At 52.6% G+C, this 21573-nt stretch overlaps 2 protein-coding genes across 3 annotated transcripts; both read left to right on the top strand.

The window, feature by feature from the left end:
- The first annotated feature begins 84 nt into the window (after positions 1-84).
- Positions 85-8541, top strand: MTA2 (metastasis associated 1 family member 2). 2 transcript variants are annotated; one of them, XM_040465656.1, is made up of 18 exons: positions 85-759; positions 1497-1564; positions 2210-2303; positions 3917-4034; positions 4170-4233; positions 4390-4507; positions 4806-4908; positions 5086-5185; positions 5324-5512; positions 5616-5690; positions 5816-5874; positions 6091-6188; positions 6308-6447; positions 6707-6935; positions 7145-7234; positions 7523-7641; positions 7752-7900; positions 8120-8541. In XM_040465656.1, the coding sequence occupies exons 1-18, from the start codon at positions 732-734 to the stop codon at positions 8283-8285; spliced, it is 2007 nt and encodes a 668-aa protein (XP_040321590.1). In that variant the 5' UTR covers positions 85-731; the 3' UTR covers positions 8286-8541. The 2 variants fall into 2 exon arrangements, with proteins under 2 accessions (XP_040321590.1, XP_040321591.1); XM_040465657.1 differs by lacking the exon at positions 85-759 and adding an exon at positions 934-1033.
- A 2060-nt stretch (positions 8542-10601) lies between these two features.
- Positions 10602-21313, top strand: TUT1 (terminal uridylyl transferase 1, U6 snRNA-specific). The gene is made up of 9 exons (XM_040466169.1): positions 10602-10749; positions 12048-12238; positions 16046-16361; positions 16517-16617; positions 18018-18487; positions 19085-19194; positions 19342-19452; positions 19614-19706; positions 20122-21313. Exons 1-9 carry the CDS (start codon positions 10668-10670, stop codon positions 21267-21269), a joined length of 2622 nt encoding a protein of 873 aa, XP_040322103.1. The 5' UTR covers positions 10602-10667; the 3' UTR covers positions 21270-21313.
- The last annotated feature ends 260 nt before the right edge of the window (positions 21314-21573 follow it).

Here is a 21573-nt window from a genome sequence, read left to right as displayed (position 1 = left end):
CTGTGGGGGTGGCGATGAAGGAAAAGAGGAGTTTGGAAGGAGCAGGGGAGCGTAGGCCACTCATGCAAATAACAGGCAAAGCCGCTTGCAAATAACCCGGCGGAGCGCAAAGGCGCGCGAGTCTTTTCGCGGCCGCAGGCGGAGTTGAGGGGCTCCGGCGAGGAGAGAGTTAAGCCCAACACCTCTCCCGCCCTCGGAGGAGGGGCCGAGCTGCAACGGAAATAACCGAGCGCCGGGCCGCGGTTGGCCGGAGGGAGCCGAACCTTTTCCGGAAGTAGCCGATCTCTGGGGTCTCGCTCTCCGACCTGAGCCGAGCGCCGGGCCTTGTTCTCCGGATCGGCCGAAGGTGTTCCGGAAGGAGGCGAAACCCGAGGCGGGCAGGGCAAGCCTTCCCGGCGGCCGGCAGATCCCAACGTCTGGTGGGGCTCGGCGAGGGCGGGGAGAGTTAGAACCTGGCTCCGGTCCGGCGGGAGCCGAGCTTGTTCCGGAAGAGGCCGAGCGGACCGGCGCTGGCCTCGGCGTCCCGGGCGTGAGGCGGTAGCTGCGGCGGCGACAGCGCGGGCCGGGATGAACCGCGACGGCTGAGGCAGCGGAGGTGCCGGCTGCGCGGGCCCGACCGAGACTTCCGCGAAGCGCCAGCCCCGCGCTCGGGGCTTCGCCTCGAGCCGAGCCCTGCCCCCGCGAGCCTCCCGGACCCCTTTGTGCGGCCGGAGGCGGCGGCGGGAACGGCCATGGCGGCCAACATGTACCGGGTGGGGGGTGAGTACCGGGGGAAGGGGCTGCGGGGCCCGGGGCGGGAGAAGTCGGGGACCGGGGCTGGAGAGGCTCGGCACCCGGCAGCGCGGGGAGCCGCGTCCGGGGCGGCGTGGTCCCGAGCGCGGACCGGAACCGGAACCGGGAGCACGGGGAGCGAGGGTGCGGGGACGCCGACGCGGCCGGGCGCCGAGGCCCCCGGAGAGCCTGCGGGCTGCCCCGACGGCACTCTCGGGGCTGCGTCTGGGGCCCCGGGTCGGAAGTGGGGCCTGGGAAAGTGGTGCGGAAGGAGCTGACAGGGCAGGCAGGGGGCACCAAGGGCCGAGGCGTCCGCTCTGCCGCCTGAGCGGGACCGCCGGGAGGTTTCCTCTCCCCCGGGGCGTTATTGTGCGCCTGGGTTCGAAAAGGCGAGGGCACTAGAGCGAACAATTGCCGATGCCGGGGTGCAACTCCATCGCTGAATTGTGGGGACTGCAGGGGGACCCCCTGTTTCTTGTCTCTTCGTTGAGGCTCACTTTTGAGAGAAAGATCTGATATTAGAACTCGGTGGTCAGGGGTGGTGGTGGCGGGGGGGGGGAATCCCTCATTTTCTCGTAGTCTCTCTACTTGCACATTTCAGCGTTCTCTCTACCTGGACCCTTATTCTTTTGGTCCCCTTAGGCCTCTTTTCTCTCTGACCCTGGTGCTCTGGCTTTCTCATTCCTCCTCTGATCTTCCCGGTGCTTCCCCACCCCCTCCTACAGATTACGTCTATTTTGAGAACTCTTCCAGCAATCCTTACCTGGTTAGACGGATTGAGGAGCTCAACAAGGTGAGTGGAGCATAGTCCCACCCCTGCCCCTTCGGGTACCTCCCTCCCTCCAGGGGGTCCTTTTTTTTCTGAGGTCACTAACTTCAGATGGAAGAGAGAGAGAGATCCAGAGAAAAACCAGCCCTAATCCTAAGTGCCCATTCATATTCATTCATTCATTCATTCATTTATTCATTCATTCAGTGTATTCAGGAAAGGCTTTTGAGAGCTAGGTGGGAGCTTTCCTATTCCTTCTGGTGGGGGCTTAAGGAAAGGGAAAGTCTAGGGGAAAAAAGTTTGGAAGTTGTCCTTAAATGTGAGTCTCTTTATTTGTAATTTCTTTGGGTGTCGGGGTGGCTCAGTGGGTTGAGGGTCCGACTCAGTTTTGGCTCAGGTCATGGTTCCAGGGTTGTGCGATGGAGACTTGAGTTGGGCTCCATGCTGAGCGTGGAGTCTGCTTGAGATTCTCATTCTCTCTCTCTCTCACCACCTCCCCTCTCTCTCTCTCTTAAAAAAAGAAAATTATTAAAAAAAAACCAAAACCCTCATAGTTTCTTGGGTTTTTCTATTTACACCCCTTAGAAACTACTTCATGCTTAGTTTCTTCTTCATGTGTTTCCAATTAAAACCAACCCTTTTTAACGTATGCCTCCCCCCCCCCCTTAGACAGCAAATGGAAACGTGGAGGCAAAGGTTGTGTGCCTTTTCCGGCGAAGGGACATTTCTAGTAGCCTCAACAGCCTGGCTGATAGCAATGCCAGTGAGTGTCTTCGTACCCCCACCCCACCCCCACCCTCCCTGTCTCCCCCTTCCCATGATCTGAGGTCTGGGCCTGTCCCTGCAGGTGTTTCCCCTGGTAGCATGCCCAAAGCCCGGGTGTGAGTCTGGGGGTGGGAAATGCCTGGTCTACAGAAGGAGGCCTGTTTTTACACGTTGGGGTTGGAAGCAGGGTGGAGAGACGATGATAAGGAAAGCCAGAATATGACTTGTGTGGGAGTGTGTGTATCTGGACGATAGGTGGAAAAGAGATGATAGTATTTAAATAGGGGAGGAAGAAGAGCTGTAGAGAAGCAGGACCCTTGAGGGACGGTTTTGGGTACATTGGGACAATGGGTGGTGATTGTAAAGGTCAAGGTGAAGGGGAAGAGGTTGTACTTAGAAGCTTGCAGGACAGGGAAGCAGCCTAATTTTGTGGTCGCGAGGTAGCGAGAATACATTGAAAGGGCAGAATAGGAAGCTCGGAAAGTTATCTTTCCCTTTTTGCTCTTTCCCACCTCTTCCGTCCTTCTCCAATCCATTTTATATCTTTCCCTTTCGCCTTCTCTTCCTTGTCTTTATGATTTTATCTTCTTTAAAAAAAATTATCTCCTGTTTTCCTTAGTTGATCTTCCCTCTCCTGCTTTGGCTTTCTTTCCTCTTTCTCTTGTTCCTCCTTCTTAAATTATTTTCCTTATTTCAGGCTTCTTTGAGCACGAAGGGGTTAACAAGGAGCTAGGCCTACCAAGTTCCCTGGCCCTCTGGGGTTTCCAGCCCCATCTGGCAGGGGCTGACCTTGGCCTTGTCCAATCAGAAGGGGTGGGGGGTGTGGTCCCCCCTTGCCTTAGCACAGGGTTTCGCACAGGGTTTCCGGAGCACACAGGCGAGGGGTGGAGCCCGCTGCACCCCCACCCCCCTTCTCCCTGAGGTTGGGAACAATGCACCAATGAGCCTGGGCCTGTGGCTCTCCTGCCCCCTCCCACTTTGGGTGGCACTCAGCCAAGTTAACCCTTCTCACCAGGGTTTCAGGGCAAGTCGCAGCTCCTGGGAAGGAAGGTGTTGGCACTGGCTTGGGAAATACTGTCCTCGGAAACCCCACAAACTTAGTAGTCAAGTGGACAGCGAAGGATTGTTACGGTTGCCTGATGTTTAAGAGCAAAGAGTCTCCTGAACTCTGAAAAGAAAAACTAGTAAACACAACCTTATGTGACAGTTGTTCACCATATTGGGTTTCTGAACCTCAGGCTGGTTTCGCAGGAGAGACGAGTGTGATGTTCCTGCTGGGCCTAGTGTGGGCAGATTTGTGCTTTAGGAGTGGCATCTGAGCATTGGTACCTGGGTTTGGGATGGGTTTCTGTGGCATTCTTTGTACTCTCAGCAGCTTTTCCCAAGGCACTGGTGATGGGGAGCTGGGAGGACCGGAACAGCGGAGAGGGCTAGGAGGAGAGGGCTCAGTGGGAAAGCTGGTGGCTGTAGGTATAAACGGCAGATGCCTGGGGAATGTGAAAAAAAAAAAAACCAGCTGGGATAGGAAGTGTTTTCCCCGGGTCAAAGTTTCCAAGGTGGCTTCTTGCTGAATTAGTTTCTGACTTGACTTCTTCCTCCTTAATCTCCCAGGGGAGTTTGAGGAGGAATCAAAGCAGCCAGGGGTGTCAGAGCAGCAGCGACATCAACTGAAGCACCGGGAGCTTTTTCTTTCTCGGCAATTTGAATCGTTACCAGCCACCCACATAAGGTATAGGACAATCGGGGCCACTGGCCGGTGTGCACTTCTTTAGAAGATGGAGAGGAGGGGCGTGGTGGCATAACGGAAGCGCTGTGGAGAAGGAATGAGGAGCTTACCTAGGGTTTTCGGACCTCTCTCCTGTAGGGGGAAATGCAGCGTGACCCTCTTGAATGAGACCGACATCTTGAGCCAATACTTGGAAAAGGAGGTGAGGAAGAGGTGTGGGGGGGAAGAAGGGGGGAGTGGGTGTGCCCAGAAGGCCAGAGGAGAGTAGGACTGGAATGAGGTTCAGGTCCACAGACCGCCTGTCATGGGAACGCCGGATGCTCCCCACCGCCCGCTTACCTTTTCTTCCTGGCTCCAGGACTGCTTTTTTTACTCACTGGTGTTCGACCCCGTGCAGAAGACGCTTTTAGCCGATCAGGGGGAGATCCGAGTTGGTTGCAAATACCAAGCTGAGATCCCAGATCGTCTGGCAGAGGGTAAGCAACAGGACGGAGCGTGCGGCCCCTGAGTCACGTAACGTCGTCGTCGCTGTGAATGGCGTGCTGCGGAGTCATAGGCTCCACGGCCTTCACGGCTCTGTGCCATCGCCCTGACAAGCTGGGACCTTGGGAACCTGCAAGGGGCCAATGGGCACAGTCGGGAAGAAAAGTCCAAGAGTTGAGGTGGCTGACAGAATCCACACCAGAGGCACGGGGGGAGCGAGGTGCTGTTGTGTCAAGGCACCTATCGTTCTCCTTTCCCTCTCCCTGATGTTGCCATTGCCCTGTTCCCCAGGAGAATCTGATAATCGGAACCAACAGAAGATGGAGATGAAGGTCTGGGACCCGGACAACCCTCTCACAGACCGGCAGATTGATCAGTTTCTCGTGGTGGCCCGGTGAGGGGTGGGTGGACGGGCAAGACGGGCTGGGGGCGGTGTGGACGCTCTGCATCGAATTCTCAGAGCTGGACTAGACTGGTTGTTTTGGCCTGCGTGGTTTTCCTTATCTGGCTTAGTTCCTCAGCTCACTCATGCTTTCTTGTCTCTCTCTTGACTTCTTAATATCTCCCGTAGGGCCGTGGGGACCTTCGCAAGAGCCCTAGATTGCAGCAGCTCCATTCGGCAGCCGAGCCTGCACATGAGCGCAGCTGCTGCCTCTCGAGATATCACGCTGGTGAGCAGAGGTTGCTGGGAAGTCGGGCAGGCTGGGCTCTGTGGGGACCTGCAGAGCCTGGGGACAGAGGAAGGGTCTCTGAGAAGCCCGGTGTGGAGGGTCTCAGGGCATCCGCATTGTTTCCCACCTTCCCGGTAGTTTCATGCCATGGATACGTTGCAGAGGAACGGCTACGACTTGGCTAAGGCCATGTCGACCCTGGTGCCCCAGGGAGGCCCAGTGCTGTGTCGGGACGAGATGGAGGAGTGGTCGGCCTCGGAGGCCATGCTGTTTGAGGAGGCCCTGGAGAAGTACGGCAAGGATTTCAATGATATTCGCCAGGATTTTGTAAGTGGACAGGGCTGGGAGGAGAGGTGGAAGAGACGACAGGTGAGGGAACGGGGACCCGGAGCCAGATGCCAGCTCAGCTTCCTTCCCTCTGCCTCCTTAGCTGCCTTGGAAGTCACTCGCCAGCATAGTCCAGTTTTATTACATGTGGAAAACCACAGACCGCTATATTCAGCAGGTATGGGCTGGGCTGGGAAGGCTGGACCAGGGGCCTCCTGCTCACCCCTGCCTTTGAAGTTGATGACATCGTCCTGTGGAGGTGCTCTGATCCTTCTCTTTCTTCCTTTTTTCCCCTTCTTGCAGAAAAGATTGAAAGCTGCTGAAGCAGACAGCAAACTGAAACAAGTGTATATCCCCACCTAGTAAGTGTGGTAGGTGGGGGAGGCTGGCATGTTTTCTTTTTCTCCCTCCCCCCCCCCCCCCCCCCCCCCCCCCCCCCCCCCCAGCAACGCTTTTCTCAGTGACTGGTGGTGACCACGGCAGGAGTCAGGGTCAGAGGGTCAAATGATCGGGAGGAGGTGGACGTGGATTCTCTTTCTTAACCGGTTCCTGGTTTCTCCCCACACTGTTCCTGTCAGTACTAAGCCAAATCCTAACCAGATCATCTCTGTGGGCTCGAAACCTGGCATGAATGGGGCTGGATTCCAGAAGGGCCTGACTTGCGAGAGCTGCCACAGTGAGTTTCAGGGAGGGGCAGGGATGTTGAGGGGGGTGAGGTCTTCTCTGGGCCAAGGACCTAAGGGGCTCAGGTGGCATATTTGTCCCAGACTCCCCCTTTTCTCCATGTTCCTACAGCCACACAGTCTGCCCAGTGGTACGCCTGGGGCCCACCCAACATGCAGTGCCGCCTCTGTGCTTCCTGTTGGATCTATTGGAAGAAGTATGGGGGACTGAAGACCCCGACCCAGCTTGAGGGGGCTGCCCGGGGCACAACAGTAAGGACTGATGGGGAATAGGCAGGGGAGAGCAGTAAGCATAGTGATGTGAGCTTCAGGTGAAGGCCAGAACCTTAAAAGGTGGTTTGATGTGTGTGGGGTTGGGGAGGTGGTGCTTAGTGGTGGTTGGGGAGACGGGTGGGTGGGATGGTACTAAAAAGATCAGGTGGGAATAAACTGCTTTTTGCAGAGAATGAAGGAAACAAGGGAGCCTCAGTGCCCATCCGTGTTCTCTCTTTTTCCTATGTCTTTCTTCCAGGAGCCACACTCGAGGGGTCATTTGTCTCGACCTGAAGCCCAGAGTCTCTCCCCCTATACGACCAGCGCCAACCGGGCCAAGCTACTGGCTAAGAACAGGCAAACATTCCTGCTTCAGACCACAAAGCTGACCCGTCTTGCCAGACGCATGTGCAGGGACCTGTTACAGCCGAGGAGGGCTGCCCGACGACCCTATGCCCCTATCAATGCCAATGCCATCAAGGCAGAGTGTAAGGGCAGGAGCGGTGGGGCTAGTGGCAGGCCTGGGTGCTCTGGCCAGAAAGCAGAGCAGAGACCAGTGTTTCTCTGGCTGTGAAGGTTTAATGACCACAGGGACAGCAGGCCACAGCGGTTTGGTAGGAGATTAGATGTGGCTCCTGGCGGTAGGAGAGGCCTGAATAGTGAAGCCCCTTCAAAAGCTTTCATCTTTGCTCTCCAGGCTCCATTCGACTTCCTAAGGCTGCGAAAACTCCACTGAAGATTCACCCTCTGGTGCGGCTGCCCCTGGCAACTATTGTCAAAGATTTGGGTATGGGATGGGGAAACCAGACTGTGGGTATGGGATGGGGAACCAGTTAGATGGTTTCAGGGTCTCTGTCATCCTTTTACTATCATAGTCCAAAGAGATTTAGTTTAACCAACTGTACTCCTGTAGGTTAATAATGGTTTTCATAGGCTGTCCAATATTACCATGGTGAGCTAAGGCCACATTCCTGTGGTAATTGCCAGACTGCTTTTGGGGATGCCCAGGGAAACTACATACAGAAGAGAAAACATGAAATTTCTCCAAGTTTTTTCCTGTTTTTTTTCTTGGCAGTGGCCCAGGCACCTCTGAAACCAAAAACACCTCGGGGTACCAAGACACCGATCAACAGAAACCAGCTGACCCAGAACCGGGGTCTGGGGGGCATTATGGTGAAACGGGCCTATGAGACTGTGAGTTGACAGCTGGAGTGGGCCAGGCCGATTGGGTGGGCTTTTATTTTCTGATAGGTATCTGTGAGCGCTCTCTCATTGTGCTGCCTGCGCCCACCCCTCCTCTCCAGATGTCAGGAGCCGGGGTCCCCTTCTCTGCCAATGGAAGGCCTCTGGCCTCAGGGATTCGTTCAAGCTCACAGCCAGCAGCCAAGCGTCAGAAACTAAACCCGGCTGATGCTCCCAATCCTGTGGTGTTTGTGGCCACAAAGGATACCCGGTAGGGAGCCCACCCGCCGTGGGAGGGGCTGAGAGGTTGATAACCCAGGTTGGTGGGTAAGGACAATAGGAATTCTGAACAAGACCAGCTCCAGAAGACTGGGCACGGGGTGGGGGTGCCAGGAAAGAATGGGCCAGAAGGCACACTATGGCATGGAATGGGGAAGGGGGTTTACCTTGAGGGTCCTAGCCTTCATTCCACTCTTCTTTTCCTGGCCAGGGCCCTGCGGAAGGCTCTGACCCATCTGGAAATGCGGCGAGCTGCTCGCCGGCCCAATTTGCCCCTGAAGGTGAAGCCACCACTGATTGCAGTGCGGCCCCCGGTCCCACTATCTGCACCGTCACATCCTGCCAGCACCAATGAGCCTATTGTCCTGGAGGATTGAGCGTCTGCGGGGAGGGAGGGAGGTGGGCTGAAAGCTAGAGGGTGGGTGCCCAGGGCACCCACCCTCCCTTCCCTCTAGTATCAAAGGGAATGAGGAGTGAGGGAGGGAGGGAGCAAGTGTGTGTCCTTGGAGGGGTCGGGCGCCCTCTGGTGTTACCACTTGCGAGGCTCGTCCCCTTCCCATGCTTCTCCATGCCTGGTGGTGGAGGACACACTGCAGGAACTTGGTCCATTGTGGGAACCTAGCCTGTTTTGGGGGGTAGGACCCACAGTTGTCTTGGACAGTTTTGGGGGGGAGGGTTTTTTAATTTTTTAAAAATTTTGCCTCCCTTTTTGAAAGGGGATGGGGGAGGGGAAGAGTAAATTGATAGGAGGTGGTGGTACTTGGTTGGGGGAGGGGGGCGTGCACTGCCATGACTGCCATGTCTATATCTTTTTTTTTTTTTTCTAATGGGGGTTTCTCTTCCTGTCCGGTGTCCGGACTTTCCTAATTGGAGTTTGAGGCCCCTAAGCTGGCATCAGCCCCAGCCCATGCTCTCTCTTTTCCTTCCCTCGCCTTGTCCCCTCTGCCTTTTGTACGCCAATTCTCAGAAATAAAGATCTTTTGTCCGTTTTTTTAACCTCGGATTCTGTAATTGGTTCTTATAGTAACAAATAAAAAGCTGTTTTCTTCAGCTTCTCCCGGCTCAGCTGTTCTCTGCCATGGGGGGGGGGGGGGGGGGCGGGGAGGGTGGTGTCGTCAATTGGAATAAAGGACAAAGGGATAAGAAAGACGATACAGATGGTGCTTGCCCTGGGAGCAGCTTTCTGAGACAGGCAGCATGGACAGGCAGACTGTTCCTGCTAGCTTTCTTGGGGGATCCAAACTGCTCCCCAGCTCCCTGTGGTGCTGGAACTCGAGCTCCATCTTGGTACAGATTCACTCAAAACAGAATCAGCTGACTCTCTGGTTGGTGGCTTCCACAGGAAGGGAGGCATGAAGGTGCTTTTTCTTCTATTTCCCAACCCTTAGCTCTCAGGAAATTCTGGGAGTTGCTGGAAGCCAGGGCAAGATGTAGCCTACCTTGGGGGGGGGGGGTGGTGGTGGGTACTGCAGTATCTTACCACCCAGCTCTGTGGTTTATTTGCACAAGTTGCCACTTCAAGGATTCCCAAGACCAGCCTCAGTAACTGCCTTGGCCTGAGGTCCACTCTAGTGCTGTCTCCTGCCTTTTTGGGTTTGGGAAACAAGCCTGAGCAGGGCCCAACAGGAGGAGCACCTTCGGAGAGTGAATAAGAGGTTAAGCCTGTTGTACGTGTTCCTTCCACACTTTAGAGATAGATAGGGGAACAGGTTCAGCAGTTGAGACTTTGCTTAAGGTTTCGGATCTTGAGATGTCTGCTTCAGGTCCAGGGCGCTTTCCGCAGTCCGAAGCTGTGCGCTGACAGCCGCAGCAGGAACTGCTTAGCCCATCTGAGAGTCTTCTCCATGTCATGTTGTCTGTCCCCAGGGCCTCCCCAGCTCCTTTACTCTCCCCATTCTGAGCTCACCCCGGCAGTATCGGGAGGAACTGACCACTCTACCAGTCTGGGGAAAGAAGCATTTTTTCCCTCCAATGTCTCCACTCAGCTGTCACATGGTAGGTTCCATCGCCTGCCTTGAAGCGGGCCGGTGGCTCTGGCGCCTCGTGAGTACACTTCACGCAGCCCACTATTGTGGAAGGAAAGCCTGACTCACCGGGACCGCAGCGATCTGGCTGTGGCTGAGTGGAGTCTAGAGGGTGCCCACAGGGGCAGAGCTCCCCAACCAGGGCTAGGAAGTGGTCCCTGAACGCCCATTTTAGGGAAGGACAGAGGGCAGAAGGAGAGAGTAACAGCCCTAAGGAACTTGGGAGTCCAGGGGCAGCCTTGAGTTTTGTGAAGTCGGCTCATCCTCCGCCTTTATTCGCCAGGTGAATAAGGAGAGAGGATGCAGCGCCGCGGGTCTCTAACCGCCTCTTGAAAGAAGGTACAAACAGCACACTCCCGAACTCCCAGCAAGGATAGAGCACTCAGGCTTCAAACCCCCGGCGCCGGTTTTTGTGGCCACTTTTATGAATATTCATGAAGCCTTGGGCCAATCAACGCCTAAGTGGCTCAGAGCACACCAATCGGCTTACCGCATGCAGATAAGTATCAAAGATGGGCGGCTTTTCCAGAAGCGGGTGAAGACTTAAAGCCGGGTGGAAACGGAACCCGGAGCCTTAGGGACTCAGTTTCCGGAGGAGTGTGCCTGCGCAATTGGCCTTGCTACGTCATTTCCTATTGGACTGGCGGAAGTTGCTTCCAAGCGCGCTGCGATTTGTAGGCGTGAGTTCCGGTGGCGGCAGAAGTGGTTGTGTGTTGTCCGTACTGGAGAGTCGCGATGGCGGCAGTGGATTCGGATGTCCAATCGCTGCCTCGTGGGGGTTTCCGCTGCTGCCTTTGCCACGTTACTACAGCCAACCGTAAGCGGTGGCTTGTGAGGGGGTGGTCGTGAGTTTTCGTCTTCGGGGCCTAGTTTTTGTCAAGTCGGTTGGTAGGGTCACTCACCTCGGTTTTCACTCCGCCTGTACGAAGGGATTGGAGAGTGGGGAAAGCCCCACCACTTTGCCCCCTCATCCCTAGTATCCGAAATCTCTACAACTAAAGTGTCATGATCTTATTCCCTCTATCACCGTCATCTGTTGGACGCCCCCTTTGTGCCTGTTACTCGGCTGGGCTCTCGGGTGGGGTGAGGGGATTTAGAGGTGAAGGAGCTCACCATCTAGAGATGCAGACAATTCCAGAGCTCTAGAGATATGTTTAGACAGCTGTAGGATCACTGAGAAAGTAGCACTTAACTCAGGGTAGCCCTACGGAGGAGCTAGGCAAAGGCAGAAGATGGGTGAGGTAGCAGGGTAGCAGGGCATGCGTGATGAGAAAGTGGATTTGGCAGAATCGACAGGATTCTTGTATGACAGCGCAGGGGACTCCATGAAACCTCAAATTCCACTTTTGAAGTCTGGAATCGCGATCTTTCCTAAACTGGAATCATGATCTTTCTGAAACAGATCTTCCATTCTTTTTCTTTGTGAATGACATTACCACTCTTTGTCCCCTAGGGCAAGCCAGAAATCCAAGATAGTCTTCCCTGTCCCCACATATACATTGGTGACAATAAGCAGCTGACCCAAAATTTAATAAAAAAAAAAAATAATAATAATAGCAGCTAAACTTTTCCCGTGGTCCACATGTACCAGACTCTGCCAAGTACTCTTAGATGCATAATACCTATGTGGTACTGTTAATATCTTCATTTTGTGTGTGCACAGAGATGCACAGAGAGGTTAAGTAACTTGCCCAAGATCTCACACAGCTTGCCGGAGCTGAGAATTAAACTTGGGCAGTGTGACTTCAGATCTTGCACTTTCAATCTCTATACCATACCTAGGGATGATTCATGAGGGAATAGTCTAGGATCCTGTTTTATTTAGTTCCTCTGTATATGACCTGGATAAGCTTCCCGTTAATTTCCTTACAATTTGCAGGTGTTGCTCTAGCACTTAGAGATGGTTTAAGAAAAAGTGGTAGCTAGCTCTCTGGGGAACCACTTAGAATGCATTATATAGGCAAATGGACAAGAGAGGAAGGTGAAAAGAGCTAGGACTTTGTTTATTCAAAGAGCACACTTCCTATGGCTTGGAAGGATTAGTAGGATTTAGGTATGCATTTAAGTCCACCGAAGAGTGATTTGGATGTTTTTGTTTCATGTTTATCTTTGCAGGACCCAGCCTAGATGCCCATTTGGGAGGCCGGAAGCACCGGCACCTGGTAGAACTACGAGCTGCCCGAAAGGCCCAGGGTCTTCGGAGTGTGTTTGTCAGTGGCTTTCCCCGGGATGTGGATTCTGCGCAGCTTTCTGAGTACTTCCAGGCATTCGGACCCGTGGCTAGTGTCGTCATGGACAAGGACAAGGTAGAGTGAATGGCTATTGGTGTAAAGAACGAGTCAAGTGTGCCACATACAAAAAGAAATGAGGGAGAAACCAGCAGCCCTGTTTCAGCTGGTGCCTCATCCTTGGCGGGCTTGTCCTTCGTGGATACCACAGTTCTTGGGCCAGTCCAGGTTTGTGAGCTTCCCCGCCCCAGCCCCTGCTTGGGTTTTATCAGTTCACCAGAGTTAGTCACTGGGGGACTTACTGGTCATTTATTTATTCAGTCAATCTTCATTTAACTTGCCAAGTATTAACTGCTGACTTTGTACTGGGCACCATGCGTAGAGCTGCATTTTCAGTCATGAATAGGATAGATCTGATCTCTGCAGGCACAGAGCTTACAGCTTTGTGAATAACGTAATTACAGCGAAGCAGGTGCTTTGAGGCTACACCATTGGGAGATCTGTCCTAACCCCACAAGAGACTGGTTGATAAAACAGCTAGCAGTTTATTAACTTCCAGTGAGAGATACTAATGTTAGCTGGCCAAAATACCCTGTTCTTTGGACAGTGCTAGACAAACAGGCTTATTCTTTGTGGTCCTTTTTGTCTTCCAGGCAGACCTTTTGTCAGTTTGTTAGTCCTTTGAAAAAAGTTCAGTATTGTACTGCTGTGTTGTGTCATCATATTATAGTTCTGAGGTTGTGCTCTCGTTATGCAGGCATGGCTTTGACTGCCCATGTCTTCTCTTAGGACGGGCTGGGGTGTGTTTTCCTTAGCGATTGCATTCAGCAATGGACCCACAGTGGCTTAAACAAAAGGGGTTTAATAATTCTTCTTCTTCTTCTTCTTCTTCTTCTTCTTCTTCTTCTTCTTCTTCTTTAAGTTTATTTGAGAGAGACAGTGCAAGCAGGGGAGGGGCAGAGAGAGAGGGGGATAGAGGATCCACGGCGGACTCTGTGCCAACAGCAGACAACAGAGAGCCTGATGCTGGGCTCGTACTCCTGAACTGTGAGATCATGACCTGAACCAAAGTCAGATGCTCAACCGACTGAGCCACCCAGGTGCATCTAATTGTTCTTTGTAACAAGAAGTCCAGACCTGGGAAGTATAGGACTGTACTGTTTTCCTGCTCTGTCATTAATTGGCAAGTGGCTCTCACTTCTTAGTTGTGATAATGCCACTCGCACATCTTCAGGTAAGGAAAAGGGGCAGGCTTGGGTGCCTGGGTGGCTCAGTTCGTGGTTCAACATCCGACTCTTGGTTTTGGTTCAAGTCATGATCCTAGGGTCATGGGGATTGAATTCTGCTTTGGGCTCCGAGCTGAGCATGGGGCCTGCTTAGGATTCTCTCTCTCTCTCTCTCTCTCTCTCTCTCTCTCTCTCTCTCTCAAAATGAATGAATGAATGAAAGACTGAAGGACAGTTTAAAAAGGCTAGTGCCATATGAGCCTGACTTTATTCCCCTGCTTTTCTTTTATTTTTTTAATGCTTGCAAATTTACCTTGAGAGAGAGAGAGAGGAGAGAGAAAATCCCAAGTGGGCTCCGTGCTGACATGATCTTACAAATTGTGAGATCATGACCTGATCCGAAATCAAGAGTTGGAAGCTTAACCAACTGAGCCACCCAGGCTCCCCTCCTCTGATTTTCTTTATTTTCTAGGAAAAATTTTCCACATGCCTCTTCATTAGACTTTGTATATCTCATAGGCCTGAATTCTATCCTATGGTTACCCCTAGCTACAGGCAAGACTGGGAAATGTTTTTTTAGTTGGACACCTTGCCCTTTTGAACAAGAATCAGGGTTCTGTTAGTAAGAAAGAAATGGGGAGGGCATCTGGGTGACTCAGTTGTTAAGCATCTGACTTCGGCTAAGGTCATGATCTCACAGTTCCTGAGTTTGAGTCCCACATCAGGTGAGTCCTGCATTGGGTGAGCACAAGCCCCGCTTCAGGTGAACAGGAGCCCTCCTTTGGGTAGAAACTGGAGCCCCGCTTCTGGTGAGCCCTGCTTCTCTCTTGCGCTCTCTCTGCCCCTTGCTCACTTGCACCCTCTGTCTGTCTCTAAAAAAAAAAAAAAAAGAAAAGAAAAAGGGAGAAGGTGTATTTATTGGGTGAGCACTTGGCAGTGTCTGCCCCAGACTACTTCCTCAGAAAACTCAGTACCTTCATTTTTGTTCATATTTGCTTCAGTTGTAAAGAATGACCTTTTTCTGAACTTAAACCTCAAGTTTCTGAGGCTTTTGATTATTATCAGAATAATGACTAAAGTTTTTATTGAATAATTGTCATGCACCAATCATGTGCTAAGTAGTTTACAAACAATATCTCATTTAATTTCCACAACAATTCCTTGAGGGAGATCATCACTGGGAAGTTGGAGATTTGGGGGATTAAGCCCCTTACTTGGAGGCAGTCACAAGTTACTTAACTTTTGAGTTTTAGTTTCTTAATTTCTAAAATGGAAATAATAATGAATACTGTGTAGGAGCCTTGTGAGACTTAGGGATAGTTCACGTGAACTGCTTGGTTTGTAATAAGCCCTCAGTATAATAAGCTCAGTAAGTGGTAGCACTAGCTTGGGGTGATGGTATTGAGAAGAGAAAAATAGCCAGGAGAGCCTTCTGAATCTGCTAAGCCTGTCCCCCCTGATGCCTTCGGTGGAGTTCTTGAGAAAAATATGTGTGCAGACAAGGCCAAGCAAAGAGACACCTAATTGCTAGCTGGGGCTTTGATTGCAAACTCGGTGTTGAACTGCAGTCTGGTGCGTAGTATGATTCCTCAGAGTTGGAAGATTGGCCTGGGCCAGTCCAAGTGGCTGCGTTTCTTCCTTGTTCCACATTTTTTGCTGTGTTTGGCATAGGGCAGAAGTGAGATGAGTGATAAAATTCACACTTTTGAAGTACACAATTCAGTGGTTGCTAGTATATTTACAAGGTTCTTCACCCATCCTTCCAGAATGTTTTCATCACTCCTCGCCTCTGATTCAGGCCCGTGTGCTGGTGAGGCTGCTCCCCCTGTCCCACTGCTCCACTAATTTTAATTTGTGTATGTGGTGTGAGGTCCAATATCATTCTTTTGCATTTGGCTATCCAGTTGTCCCAGCCCCATGTCGAGAAGACTAATCTTTCCTCATTGAATGGTGTTGACAGCTTTGTTAAAAATCTGTTGATCATATGGGGCGCCTGGGTGACTCAGTCAGTTGAACATCCAACTTCAGCTCAGGTTATGATCTCACAGCTCGTGAGTTTGAGCCCTGTGTCGGGCTCTGTGCTGACAGCTCAGAGTCTGGAGCCTGCTTCTGATTCTGTGTCTCCCTCTCTCTCTGCCCCTAACCCACTCGCATTCTATCTCTGTCTCTCTCAAAAATAAATAAACATTAAAAAAAAAAAAAATTTAAAAAATAATCAGTTGACCATAGAGGTATGGGTTTAATTTCTGGAGTGTCCGTTCCATTCCCTTCATCTTTTTTTTTTCTTTTTTAAGTTTATTTATTTTGAGAGAGAGAGTGAGAGAGAGCGTGCGCACGCGTGTGAGTTGGGGAGGGGCAGAAAGAGAGGGAGACAGAGAATCCCAAGCAGGCTCTGCACTGTCAGTGCTGAGCCCTACATGGGGCTCAAGCCCATGAAACCATGAGATCATGACCTGAGCTGAAGTCGGATGCTTCACTGACTGGGCCACGCGGGTGCCCTGAGAATTGTTTATCTGAGTATATTCCCTGTTCAGAAACATTAAGCAGATATTCCTGATTTATAGGGTGGTCCCAGTTTCAAAGAGTGTCACCCACTGTCAAATCACGCGTTTGGATTCTTGGTTCCAAAACCATCACTGCCCCTGTTGTGATTTGCCAGGGAGTTTTTGCTATCGTGGAGATGGGGGACATAGGGACCCGAGAAGCTGTCTTGTCACAGCCCCAGCACAGCCTGGGAGGACACCGCCTGCGGGTCCGGCCACGGGAGCAGAAAGAGTTCCAGAGCCCTGCCTCCAAATCCCCCAAAGGAGCGGCCCCTGACAGTCACCAGCTGGCCAAAGCACTAGCCGAGGCCCCCGACGTTGGGGCACAAATGATGAAGCTCGTGGGGCTGAGGGAGTTGTCCGAGGCTGAGCGGCAGCTTCGGAGCCTCGTCGTGGCCCTGATGCAGGAGGTCTTCACAGAGTTCTTCCCTGGTGAGTCCTCTCCCTTCCCATGTCTCCCTGTTCTTCCCTCCCTCAAGTCCACACCCCATTTATCCGGCTGCTCTTCCTTCTTTGTGCGCCCGTGTCCTTCCACCCCATACTCCTCTCTAATGTTGCCCCGCCTTTATTTTCTGCCCGGCACCCAGGCTGTGTGGTCCATCCTTTTGGGTCTTCCATAAACAGTTTTGATGTCCATGGCTGTGATCTTGACCTCTTCCTGGATCTGGGTGACCTGGAAGACTCCCAGGTGAGTGACCAGGGAGGTAGCTAGGAAGAGTCAGCAGGGATGGTCCTCTCTCTCTCATGTTTAGTTCCTCATCTGTAAAATGGGGATAATAGAAGCTACCTGAAAGGGTTATTGAATTGGAGAAACGTGAATGTGGATGGGTCTTAGGTAGAATGAATATGAGTTGACATAGGATACATGGCATTTGTAACATGAAAAAATCAGATTTCAAAACAGTGTATAGAATACCCTATTTGGGGAAAAATATATAAAAGGACATACAATAAAGTAATTTTGGGGTTATGTTTTTGCTTATCAATATTTTCTAATCTCTAATGTACAGTTTCTGTGTTTGGAATAGGACAGGTTGTTAAGGAATAGGAAAGGTTGTCTTTTTGTAAAAGATTTTGTTTTTTAGAGCAGTTTTGGGTTCACAGGAAAAGTTAGCAGAAAGTACAGAGTTTTCATATACTTCCTACTTTACAAAAAGGGTTATTTTAAACTAGTTTTGTTTTGTTTTGGTTTTTTTTAAGTCTATTTGAGAGAGAGAGAGCATAGGCAGTGGAGCAGCAGAGAGAGTGAGGAGGAGACAGAATCCAAAGCAGGCTCCAAGCTCTGAGCTGTGAGCACAGAGCCTGACGTGGGGCTTGAACTCACAAACTGTGAGACTATGACCTGAGCCAAAGTCGGATGTTTAACGACTAAGCCACCCAGACGCCCCATAAAAATCTCGAGAGCAAGTTGCATACATTGAATCCCATAATAGTCCAGTGTGTATCAGGGAAGCACAAAGGCGTCCTAGTGTGTAGCGGCAGGACAGTTAGCAAGTAGGGACATGTTAGCCTGCTGTAGGTGTAAAATGTTATGAGACTTTAGTCTACAGCCTGTCCTCTACCTTCATCAGTTGCCCACCAGCAGGCTAGCGTTGTTTACTCGGTCTCCTTTACGGTTCCTCTGCCTTCTTTTGTCTTTCATGACCATGACATTTTGGTAGACTACAGACCATTTATTATGTGGCATTAAAAGTTATTTTTAATGTAACTAAATTGATTTATTTTTGAGTTTATGCATTTTGAGAAAGAGAGTGCACAAGCAGAGGAGGGCAGAGAGAGAGGGAGAGAGAGAAGCCCAAGCAGGCTCTGCACTGTCAGCACCGAGCCCGATGCGGGGCTTGATCTCATGAACCATGAGATCATGACCTGAGCCGAAATCAAGAGTCGGATGCTTAACTGACTGAGCCACCCAGGCGCCCCAGATTATTTTTAATTTTGAAAAGGGATTGTGATTAAATAAGTTAACTTACATAAAACACTTGGAGTGGGGCCTAACTCATAAGCAGTAATAGATTGATTTTGAGGAATGTTGCCCACATGGGGAACGCAAGAGAGGCGACTATTCATTCAACTCATTTCTATCTACAGCCAGCCCCAAAGGCTCCAGAGTCTCCATCTTTGGATTCAGCCCTTGCATCCCCACTGGATCCTCAAGCCCTGGCCTGTACCCCAGCTTCCCCTCCAGACTCACAGCCTCCTTCTCCCCAAGACTCGGAAGCCCTGGACTTTGAAACTCCTTCCTCTTCCCTGGCACCCCAGACTCCGGACTCTGCTTTGGCCTCTGAGACCCTTGCCTCTCCCCAGTCCCTGCCTCCAGCCTCCCCACTGCAGGAGGACCGGGGAGAGGAGGACCTGGGGAAGGCCCTGGAACTAGCAGAGGCCCTGAAAGAGGGGGAGAAAACAGACGGGGTGGCCATGCTGGAGTTGGTGGGATCCATTCTTCGGGGCTGTGTCCCTGGAGTGTACCGAGTCCAAACTGTGCCCTCTGCCCGACGCCCTGTGGTCAAGTTTTGCCATCGGCCTTCAGGTCTCCACGGTGACGTCTCCCTCAGTAACCGGTACCTTTGTCGTGGGGGTGGGGTGGTTGGGGAAGGGCAGCTGAGCACTCTGGGGTGGTGGAGAGGGAACCCCTGTGCAGAAAGCTCCTGCCTTGCTGAGCATTGAGGTTATCCTTGTTGGGTTCCATCCCCTCCTTCTGCCGTTTGCCACCCGTCTGGCATCCGTTTTCACGAATGGAAAGGGTGTTCCTTGAAATACTGTCTTTAGGGGATTCAGAAAAGAGTTCCAGGGTTGAATAAGTTTGGGAAATGCTAAGTTAAATGCAAATAGGTCTCCCTTTCCTCCCTCTCCTCCACTTCCTCTTTCCTTCTCTTTCTCCTTGCCTCTCTTCCTCCCTCCCTTCGTTTCTTTGCATATGAAAGGCTTTGAGGAGTCTTGTAACTACACACTTCTGGAATATCCTATCCAGGAGGGGCATATAGGATGTAGTGTTTCCCCAGACACATTGATGGCTTTTTGTATACCCTTTCGCATGACCAGTGTGTTAGCAGACACTTGGGAAACCCTCTTTTGGCTTTCTTCCAGCTGGCCCCCGTTCCGCAAGCCGGGAATGAGAGCGGGGTTCCCCAGCACTGACACCCTGGTCTTTGTTCCAGGCTGGCCCTGCATAACTCTCGTTTCCTGGGTCTCTGCTCTGAGCTGGATGGGCGAGTACGGCCCCTCGTGTACACCCTCCGCTGCTGGGCTCAGGGTCGAGGGCTGTCAGGTGAGGATGAATCAGGACAGACTTGGGGTAAAGCTGCTGTTGGGGCAAAGGGAGGGAAGGGGAGGCAGGTACAGGAACCAGGGTTGAGAAAACCAGGGAGGGTGTCAGATGGCATCCCCAATCTAACTGGAATTATTATTTACCCAGGGAGTGGCCCCCTTCTCAGTAACTACGCCCTGACCTTGCTCGTGATCTATTTCCTTCAGACCAGGGACCCTCCTGTGTTGCCCACTGTATCCCAGCTCACCCAGAAAGCAGGTACGGCAGCCTGGCCTCACCTTCTTTATCTTGGTAGCATCAGCTTTCCTCTTGTTTATCTTGTTTAGATGCACTGAAGTTACCCCAGGAATGAGGTCTCTGCTTATCACCCCCAAATCTTCCTGCTTCCAGGCTGACCCTCACCTTTTTCACTTTCACAGGTGAGGGCGAACAGGTGGAGGTTGATGGCTGGGACTGTAGTTTCCCCAGGGATGCCTCAAGACTGGAGCCCAGCACCAATAAGGAGCCCCTCAGTGAGTTTGGGGAGCCCGGTAAAGTATTAATAAATGATGTTAGTCACAAATGTAGATGTGACATAGCTCAGTTGCTGTTTGCCAGGCACGGTTCTCACAACCACCTCGTGGGACAGCTAGTATTACTGCCATTTTACAGATGAAGAAACCATGCATTGGAGCAATGAAGTGGCCTGCTCAAGGTTACACTGCTAGCAAGGGGAGGGAGCAGCATCTGGGGAAGGATGTTGCTGGGGGCACGGGGAGAGAGGCTGGACCTCTTGTCTACGGAGACTAGAGGAGCGTGGCTTCTGACACTCTTCTGAGCTACTTGGAAGGGAAAAGAAAGTCCTTCTAAGAGAATGCCTCTAGTGCAGGCCTGTCTCAGTTCTGGCCTCTAAGTAACCCTTTCTGCCTGGTCTTCCTCCTCTTCCAGGTTCTCTGCTAGCCCAGTTCTTCTCCTGCGTCTCGTGTTGGGATCTTCGTGGCTCACTGCTGTCCCTGCGGGAGGGTCAGGCACTGCCTGTGGCAGGGGGCCTGCCCTCTAATCGCTGGGAGGGTCTGCGCCTTGGCCCCATGAATCTCCAGGACCCCTTTGACCTGAGTCACAATGTGGCAGCCAATGTGACCAGCCGGGTGGCCGGGAGGCTACAGAACTGTTCCCGAGCAGCAGCCAATTACTGCCGAAGCCTGCAGTACCAGCGCCGTTCCTCCCGGGGTCGGGACTGGGGGCTGCTCCCTCTTCTGCAGCCCAGCTCCCCCAGTGCTTTGCTGTCCGCAACGCCCATCCCCTTACCCCCTGCTCCCTTCACCCAGCTCACTGCTGCCCTGGCTCAGGTGTTCAGGGAAGCACTGGGATGCCATATGGAACAGGGAACCAAGAGACTGCGGTCAGAGGGAGGTGGGCCTGAGGAGTCTCCCCAGGGAGGGACCAGCAAAAGATTGAAACGAGATGGACAGGAAAAAAGCTGGGAGGAGGGACGGGAGGGGCAGCAGGGATGCACGGGAGACCCCAGCGAAGATGGGGTGGAGGAAATGGTTATAGAGGTTGGAGAGACGGTGCAGGACTGGGCCGTGCATAGCCCTGGGCAGCCAGGGGGGCCACCCCACGTGACCGGGCAGCATCTAGCCCCTGGAGAAGAGGGGTGGTCAGGCCATGCGGCACTGGCAGAGCAGGGGCCCAAAGGACCTGAGGCAGCAGGAGAAGGGGCTCGGGGTGAGGCAGGGAAGGGGACGTCCCTCTCCTTAGTGAGCTGGCGCTGTGCCTTGTGGCACCGAGTGTGGCAGGGGCGGCGGCGTGCCCGGCGACGCTTGCAGCAGCAAACCAAGGATAGAGACGGAGGCGGTGCCGGCGCTGCAGAGTGGCTGGCAACGGAGGCTCAGGTAACCCGGGAGCTGAGAGGACCTGGCAGTGCTGCGCAGAAGCCAGCGGCTGAGCCGCTCCTGACCTTCGTGGCGTCGGCCTCCCAGGCCGGCCAGACTCTCACTGTGTCCCCACTGCAGGATTCTCAAGGCCTGTTCCCTGACCTCCATCATTTCTTACAGGTTTTCCTCCCTCAAGCACTTCGAAACCTCCTCAAGTGAAGACAGGGACCCTAAGGGGCAATAAAGCTGCTAGTTAATAAGCACTACAGTGTCCTCTAATTTCCACCCAGTACTTCCCCTCCCCAGACCTTACCGCCTCTTCTCAGAGGTGCCTTTGGCCACCCCAAAACGTGTCAGCCTGTCCCATCGTACCACTTGTCACAACTTGCAGCGAGTGCCCGTGATGATGGTGTGTTCCTGCACCTGGGGCCCACTCAGCAGAGTTCCTGAAGGCTGGGGGGCTGGGGCAGTAGCTGTGAGAAGAACCAAGTTTGGCTCCACGTTTACCTTGCTGCCCAGATTT

The sequence above is a fragment of the Herpailurus yagouaroundi genome, unplaced genomic scaffold (genome assembly GCF_014898765.1).
Source record: "Herpailurus yagouaroundi ecotype Mexico unplaced genomic scaffold, PumYag 569, whole genome shotgun sequence".
NCBI classification, from domain to species: Eukaryota; Metazoa; Chordata; class Mammalia; order Carnivora; family Felidae; genus Herpailurus; species Herpailurus yagouaroundi.
This window is presented reverse-complemented; position numbering and strand designations above follow the sequence as displayed.

What these genes read in the sequence shown, in the direction of transcription:
- MTA2 (XM_040465656.1), top strand. Translation starts at nt 732, where the DNA reads ATGGCGGCCAACATGTACCGGGTGGGGG. An exon ending in CAATGCCATCAAGGCAGAGT is followed by an intron (nt 6,936 to 7,144) that starts GTAAGGGCAGGA and finishes TTTGCTCTCCAG; the next exon opens with GCTCCATTCGACTTCCTAAG. An exon ending in GTGGCCACAAAGGATACCCG is followed by an intron (nt 7,901 to 8,119) that starts GTAGGGAGCCCA and finishes TTTCCTGGCCAG; the next exon opens with GGCCCTGCGGAAGGCTCTGA.
- TUT1 (XM_040466169.1), top strand. Translation starts at nt 10,668, where the DNA reads ATGGCGGCAGTGGATTCGGATGTCCAATCGCTGCCTCGTGGGGGTTTC. An exon ending in CCACGTTACTACAGCCAACC is followed by an intron (nt 10,750 to 12,047) that starts GTAAGCGGTGGC and finishes TTATCTTTGCAG; the next exon opens with GACCCAGCCTAGATGCCCAT. An exon ending in CTTCACAGAGTTCTTCCCTG is followed by an intron (nt 16,362 to 16,516) that starts GTGAGTCCTCTC and finishes CCCGGCACCCAG; the next exon opens with GCTGTGTGGTCCATCCTTTT.